The 8,050-nt window shown below is 33.2% G+C and overlaps 1 protein-coding gene across 3 annotated transcripts; it reads right to left on the bottom strand.

Moving 5' to 3' along the window:
* Nucleotides 1–3,614: 3,614 nt before the first annotated feature.
* Nucleotides 3,615–7,726, bottom strand: LOC133792577 (pentatricopeptide repeat-containing protein At2g30780). 3 transcript variants are annotated; one of them, XM_062230488.1, is made up of 3 exons: nucleotides 7,087–7,725; nucleotides 5,384–6,633; nucleotides 3,615–3,886 (listed from the first exon to the last, which is right to left on the bottom strand). In XM_062230488.1, exons 1-2 carry the CDS (start codon nucleotides 7,519–7,521, stop codon nucleotides 5,500–5,502), a joined length of 1,569 nt encoding a protein of 522 aa, XP_062086472.1. In that variant the 5' UTR covers nucleotides 7,522–7,725; the 3' UTR covers nucleotides 3,615–3,886; nucleotides 5,384–5,499. The 3 variants fall into 3 exon arrangements, with proteins under 3 accessions (XP_062086472.1, XP_062086483.1, XP_062086480.1); XM_062230499.1 differs by having other exon boundaries at nucleotides 5,384–6,624; nucleotides 7,087–7,722; XM_062230496.1 differs by having other exon boundaries at nucleotides 3,859–4,478; nucleotides 7,087–7,726.
* Nucleotides 7,727–8,050: the final 324 nt, after the last annotated feature.

The following is an 8,050-nucleotide window of genomic DNA, read 5'->3' as shown; positions in this document are numbered from 1 at the left end:
CCTGATGGCTTGGCTATCCCCTCCATACAACCATCAAAAAAGGATGTCAGAAGATTAGAATTTCCCTCAGAAATAGGTAGTGTGCTGCCTAGCACTGACACCACTAACACAATTGTGGTCATACACATGTGGTCCCAAAAGTGTCTGAGGAGTTGCTCGAAGGAGAAGTGTTACTTGATGAAGAAGACCAGTACTGCTAGAGGACTATCCTAAATGCACTTTAACCTAGAGTTCAACTTTAATTTGGGATTAACCTAGCAATTGTAATTCCCTTGTATTAAACCTCAATTAGGAGATACTAATCTCTTTTAGTTGCCTATAAATAGAGCTAAAGACTCATTGTAAAGATAAGACAACTTGTGCATGCCAAAACACTACCGAATCGCAAACCCTATTAGGACTTGAACTCGTGAAAGTTCTTAATCAATACAATAGATTCATAGATTATACTTAATTAATAAGCTGAACCACGTAAAAACTCGTTGGTCGTCTATATTTCTTTAGTTCTCGTTCATTTCTTTGTCATTGACAAATTCTTGCGTCAACAAATATTATTTTAAAAAAAATATCACGATAGTTAAAAAGATTACCAATTTTAGTTTTATTATTTACAAAACTACCACAATAATAAATATGTAATTAATAAAGTAGCATATTGTGTTTTATTTTTTCTAAGAATTATACCATTTTAATAACCTCTTGTTTGCTTCATTATAAGCTTAAACTCCTCTAGTTTATTTTAGGGATTTTTACATGGAGCACCTAAATTAGCCTAATATTTACATTAATACGGTTGAGCAGTATTCTTTTCTTTTTTACTGTGTTGCCTTTTCTTTTATATGGCTTACATCATTTTTAACTTTCTTTTATACCATTATTCCCTAGACACGCAATCATATATATTTTATAGTTATCTAGTACAAGTTTCAATTCTTTTTCATCATTTTTCTCATTTAGTTTTTTGCATAATCTCCCACATTACCAGCTAATTCTACATTTTCCCATCTTTTTTGTCTTTTCAGTTCATATTATTAATTTTTTTTCATACATTATCACTTCACTCATTTCCCTATACACTTTGCTTTCACTTCACTCATTTTCCTATACACTCTACTATCACTCCATTTATTTCATTTGTAGTTTCTACACATGTTTCACCATATTTTATTATTAGTACGAGAAAAAAAAAAGTTTATTTTCATTGTCTTTTATTATTGGTAAGAGACAAAAAAAAAGTTGTTTTTCATTGTCTTTCTCATCTTTGTTCACTACGTGGCTATGAAGTCCTTGGCATGACATACATGTAACATGGAAACTTGTCCTTGTGCATGCTCTCCCATCGACCACCTATTCGAATCTTCAAATTCATAATCTTTTATTAGTCATCAATCATCTCATTCTTCCTCGAATCATATTTTTTTGCAATTAAAAATTGTGGCCTTCAAGCTCTCTTTACTTATACTATTACTCATGTTTGTCGTAGTATTAAGCCCAAGTGTTGATGTTTCTGTAAAGAAATACCCGGAACTGAAGTAGTGTAGGTATTAGTGTGCAACCAAACAGGCTTTGACGAAGCACAAGAGCTAATGCGAGCAAAGGTAATTTCTTATTTTCTTATTTGTTGTTTGGACTATTTTTTTTATGTTATTGTGTTGTTTATGTATGATTTTTGTGTAATTTCTTATTTTCTTATATGTTGTTGGATTGTTGCAGTCGAGTTGCTCTAAGGTTGATGCTGGTATGCGTGATGCTGTCCAACTAATTATTGAGGTTGAAACTACTCCTTACATTCAAAAGAAGAATGGCAAGTCTGGAAAAACTTTAAAGTCTCTGTTTTATGTCTGAGTTTGGATATTTCGATCCTCCTGATGAAGAACAAAATATTGTTTTGTTTAAATTTGTTTAGGGAACATAGATATTTCAAGAATGCAAATATCATTAAGACTACTCTTAAACTTGGGCCAGAGTCAGACCATGCATGTGAGTAACAAGAAGTAGTTTTACAAGCTTAGTATCTGTGGTGAATTCCTTTCTGACTCGGGAGTTTTTCTCTAGGTTGTTAGTGGTTATGTTGATTGTTTATAAGTTATTTTCTACCTTCTTTCATATTTTGTTTTGTTTTGTTGTTGTTATGTAGTTGATTTAATGTTGTTGTTTTGTTGCTAGAATGTTTTTATCTATCTATTATTTGTCACCAACGTAAACACAACATAACAACAACACAATATTAATGTTTTGATAAATAAAAATTTCAAAATGACCTTGTTCTCATTATATTTCCAAAAATTTTAAGTTAGTGTTTTCCATCAATATTTACAAAACAATTAGATAGCGGCCAAAATATCTACAAATAAAACTGATAGGTTGGAAGGTATCTTGAAGGTTTTGACAATTCAAATTTTTGAAATTGAAAGTTTGGTTCTCGTTGTTTGTCTGTTTAATTTGTAGTACTTTTATGAAATTGTTTTCCAATTTTTCACCCAAATCTTGTTATGGGTTGAATTATTGTTATTTCTGAAGCTTCATCACCGACGTTCATGGAGTTTTTCTATTGATCTTCATTGGCTGTCGTGGGTAATTAACGTATGAAAAGTCCTTCACGTGCGAGACCCTGTTTAGGAGTAGGTAGTATTTTTATAAAAATTCATTTGGTACCGTATAAAAGTTAAAAAATCCCGTGTACCCGTATAAATATTATTATTGAACCGTTTATGTGTATATAAGAAAAAATTCCTTAAATTTATACCAAAATAATACCAATAGTTTCATTAGTATTAAAAACATATTTTGAAAACAATTTAAATCAAATTAATTTTCACTATTACCAAAATATCTTTATTTTAATTACATAACATATATGATATATTTTTTTAAAAAATGAATAATTTTAATTATTTAGAAGCCTTAATTTTTTTAAAGCAATTTTAAGTTTTTCTTTTCTTTTTAACTTTTCTTAGGTTCTTAATTAATTGAAATAATAATAAATAGACACAAAAAAACAGTTAACTACCTGAAAAGTGGTTTGAAATTTTTTACAAATTATTATTATTTCAAAAATTAAAAACATAATAGGAAAGAAAAAATTAATAAAGTTAATTAAAACTTTAAGTTTGTAACTAGATAAAACTATATATATATATATTTTATTTTTAAACTTTGAAATTTGAATAGTAATTTTAATAGTGATATTTTGGCAGCATTTAAAATAAATTTGATCAGTATAAATTTAACCAACTAGAGAGTAAAGCAAACAATAAGGTTTTCTTGTGCAAACAATAAGATACTAAAAGAGCAAAATCTATTTTTTATATTTTGTAGTTAATACCTTTTTTCATAGTAAAAATTGTCAAAAACTACAAAAATAAATAAATAAATGGGGAATAGGTTTTCCCTAAAGTTCTCCAACTAATTACAACTACCCAAATTCACTCTACTCTGTCTATCACGAGTAACACAAGAAGTCAAAAGGGAAAAAAAGAAGGGGTAAACGAAGCAAAAGGCAATAAGAAAAAGTAATGTATTGTTAACTTCAAGCAATCTGAGCTCGAAATAGAAACCGTGTTTCCAACTCTGATATATTCTTGTTTTGTTTCCGATTCTACTGCTAACAAAAATGAATAACAATGGGATCTTTATTGCATAGCTGTATTTCAAGAATTAAATATCTCAATAGCTGTATGATATCTTATCTGCCAAATGAGTATTCAACAAAGTCAATTTAGTAAACAATGCACGAGGTGAGGTGAGATTTCATGAGCATGAAAAAAATAATAATAGATCGTTCTATCTGAACTTGGCTTTGACAAAACCTTTTTAAATACTTGCCTCAGCATTCAACCTTTTTGGTATCAGCACCTGTCTTGGTCAATCACCTAATATACAGGTTCTGCATTACAATGTCGATAAATTAATGAGTTTTAGATATGCAACCATCTATAAACACGGATGATATAAATAAACCCACCAAAAACACAATAGTTTTATTCCATAATTGGTATGTGTGAGAACCAATCAATTCAACTAAAAAAAAAGATGGGGCCAACAAAAGAATTTGCTTATAACATTGGCATACCATGAACTGACATTAAAAAAACATAAATAATAGCTAAAAATCTTAAGATGATATGCCTGCAATCTTCGCCCACTACAATGACACCAATAACTAGCTGATCCAATTGAAATGAAAGTTCATGAAAGAATTCTGCTTGATAATATGAACCTGGTCAAACTAATTTTGGGGTTTGGTGGACAAGTGCGGGTAGGTTCATCTAAGTATTCTGCTCAATAAGCTGGGCCTTCTCAAACTCATTATGGGTTTTCAATGACGCACTCAAGCAAAAGGAAAAAGGAGGTGCTGGCTTTCTATCTTGCTCAAAGAAAAAGAAGATGGACACATGTCCCAAATGTAATCTAGACCCCCCTCCATATGAGATTCAGCCAATTTGACAAGTCTTGATATTACATGAGTCAAAACCGCCCTGACAGATTCATATATTAAAAATTGTATACAAGTACAGAACAGTAACAATAACAGCATTAAAAAAAATAGGGTTTTATGAACCGAAGTCAAGAAAACAGTTGGCTTGCTTTTGCCTCCTACCAAGATTAAAAGCATCTAAACAAAGGGTGCCTTTTAATTCCGTTCTTATAACTCTATCCATCATCCAAAACCACCTATATTAAATGAAAACCCAAAAATATAATTTCAAACAGAAAAACTCGTCCTTCAGTGTAAACAATTTTCAATCCTAAAAGACTATTTGTCATAGACCCTTTCTCCTGCTATCAATTTTTTTGCTATTTCTGGTAGAGAGAGAAAATAGGGGAAAAGGCAAATATAGCATAAAGGCCACATCAAGTGATTGGCATCTATAGTTGAAAGCAATAAGAGCAAGTTCCAATAATCTAAAACCATTACTGACAGTGCTTCTATTAATAAGGTCACAACTCTCAGCCAAATAAGTCAAGATCACTATCTTCAATAGTATTATCCTCTTCTGTTCCCCAAGTTAAGATCACTGTGAGTACATGTTATTAAGAGACATCAACTAAAAACGCTCAGCACTAGGTGAGATGACGTACTTGCATCCAGAGGTGCAACTGTGACTAGATGATGAAAGACTGAATGCAACTGTGACTAGATGATGAAAGACTGAATGTGAAATTAAAGTTGCAGCTCTATAGAGTTTATACTATGTAATTTATTATTAATTTCAATACAAGCAAAAATAATTAAGATCTTTCGCATTGGGTCTAAAATCCAAGAAAATAGAAGCTGATTATATAGGAAGAGAACAACAATGCATTTTGTAAGAATCAATGAAAAGATGACACTTCAGATTTTTATTGTCAGTTGTTGAAAAGCATGAGATTAGATAAATACCTCTATCGATTACTGAATCCAATTACATCCGTCAGATGTTATGGTATACAAAAGATTTGGCTGAATACTTCATTCAATCTCTATAGCTTTCCCTACGTGACAACATAGTGGCTGCATCATGATGGAAGAACATCCGAAGGAATTTCATACCCATGCTTGCACATTAATCCTATAACTTGTTCAGCCTTGTACCTTTGACCACAAAGCAAATACGCCTTATACAAAATCCACAATGTTTTCTTCGTAATAAACAGATTAGAGTTCTTCATCTCTTCAATAACGCTCTCCATTTCTTCCAAGCGCTTTTCTGATGCATACATAACCATCTTACAGTGATACAGGGACCGACATATTCTCCATTCTGCAGCTTCTGCACTCTTAATAAAATTTTCTAGTTTGTCCACAGCATTGCATCGGAAGTAACTACTAATAATGGACCGCATCACACTTATCGTATGTACAGCTGTGTTATGCTTAAATGCCTCATTTATTGATCTTTCCATTGCTTCTAACCAATCTTCTTCAGCATAAACCCTAATCAGCAGTACATTCAACCAAGGTCGATAATCCTTTTCTGGAATAAGCTTCATTAGTTCCTCGATCTTTTTCACTCTTTCTTTGTCGGAACTCTTGCAGTATGCACATATCATAGTTCTAATCAATGGGATTTCCTTTTCCATTACATAATGTTTTATTGATTCATATGTCTCCTCCATCTTCTCCAAATTCCCAGAATGTGCATATCCTCGTAGCAGTAACATGTATGTCCGAGTATTAGGCTTAATTGAACTCTCTTTCATCTGTTCAAATGTTATTTCCACACTATCCCACATCCAAGCTGTGAGATATCCAGCAATTAAAAAATTGTATGTTTTTATATTAGGGGAGATATTTAATTCCTTTATTTCCCTAAAAGTTGCTTCCATGTGATCAAGTAGCATCAATCGACCGAAAATTGAGATAAGAATGTTGTATGTAACAATATTAGGACTGCAGTTTTTTTCCCTCTTCATGTCCCGAAACAGTGACTGGCACTTATCAGCAAAACCATTGAACATATAAGCACTCATCAAGGCATTATATATAGCCGTTGTCTTGATACGCTTGTTTATAGCCTCAGCAAACAACTCAACAGCAAGACCAACATTTTTTACTTTACCAGCAAGTTTAATACCCTTGGTGTACTCTTCTGCTAGCATTGGAACTCCTGATTTTGACAGCCTTCTTCTCCAATCAAAGACCTGAAACATCTAAAAATTTAGAGAAAGCAACGAATGTAAGCCAACATGAAGATTATGCTTCCCTACAATCTTCTGTGTAATGGATTTCTTTCTCTATATGCATATGATATTTTTTTTTTACATATCAAACTAATGCAATTGTTAAGAAAACTCTTCCAAACCAAATAAAGTTAGTTGGCACTTGGCACTACGATAAAGATCTACTCATCTAACTAGCAATCTGTATAAGTTCTTGCAATCTCCACCAAAAACAAATAGATCCAAATGGACCAAAACTACACAAAATGCCTCGATATAACATAATTCCACGCAACAATAACCAAAACCCAATTCAAAATATAAAGCACTAAAAACGTAAATCGAATTCCCATCGTTCAAACCCACAGCCAATTGGACAAGGAAAATAGTAATAAGAATTAAACAACAGAAACACAAAAGGAATTTAAAAGAGTTAAACAAAACCTTTAAGGCTAATCGAGGCCGCGAATCCAATTGCTTGAGCAGCTCAAGGACTGGGTATCCAACAGTACAGCTCCGAAGTAGCGTATCACCCTTCTCTTCGAGTAACCTAATAGAATTGTCAGAGTCGTCATCGATCAGAAAAAGCTCATCCCTAAGCTGAGTCACCTTCCTGGTCAGATCCTCCCAGTGCCTCGAGTCCTGGTGCCACTGATTCAATGAAAACAAGCCAATAATCTCCGGCGGAAAGCCGGGGGAAGAAGGAGGAGGAGGGTGAGTCTCGGCATTGAGGTCGCGAATGAAGCCGTAATTAGGGAATTCGTTGGTAGGGAAAGCAAAAGGCATTAGGGTTTTGGGCTTAGCGGCCGAGGAGGAGCATCCATGGTGGCAGAGTAGCTGCGCTTGGGCCGACTGGGAGATCTTCCAGACCCGCTTCATTGGCTGGTGATAACGAAAGCTTACATCCTTTGAGGGGTTTTGAAGGGTTTTGGGTTTGGCTAAATCAAAGAGCTGAAGAAGATAGAAAGTAGGGACCAGTCAGGTGAAGGCGGCGGTGCAATCTGGACCAGCCAGAACGACGCTTACTTCGACTTCATCTCTCTCGAATTGGGCCCCATGGTGTACACAGCCCATTAAGGATGCCACAAAATATCCAAATCTCAGATCTCCATGGGTTTGCCCCAATTTTACAGTTACTGGAAATTAGACCCAATATCCGGTTTGAAAAGTCCATTAAATGTAGGGATTTTTTTCAAAAATACCTACTTTTTAATGATTTTTTTTTTTTACATTTTTACGGTCCTTCATTTTTACATTTTTTTTTTCATTTTTTGTTACGTTGAAAAATATAATTTTATTGTTTCAAAATTACAAAAATACAATTTACACTAAACATCAACCCACAAAACATAACGTTAAACAAACAACAAGAAAGCAACATGACAACAACCTCACGACAACAACCTCA

Source organism: Humulus lupulus, chromosome 1, assembly GCF_963169125.1.
Source record: "Humulus lupulus chromosome 1, drHumLupu1.1, whole genome shotgun sequence".
Lineage (NCBI taxonomy): Eukaryota > Viridiplantae > Streptophyta > Magnoliopsida > Rosales > Cannabaceae > Humulus > Humulus lupulus.
The sequence above is the reverse complement of the archived record's forward strand: the minus strand, read 5'-3'. Positions and strand labels throughout refer to the sequence as shown.

Coding starts and splice junctions, on each gene's coding strand:
- LOC133792577 (XM_062230496.1), bottom strand. CDS start 7,521: ATGAAGCGGGTCTGGAAGATCTCCCAGTCGGCCCAAGCGCAGCTACTC. Junction 6,634..7,086: donor GGCCTCGATTAGCCTTAAAG/GTTTTGTTTAAC, acceptor CTAAATTTTTAG/ATGTTTCAGGTCTTTGATTG.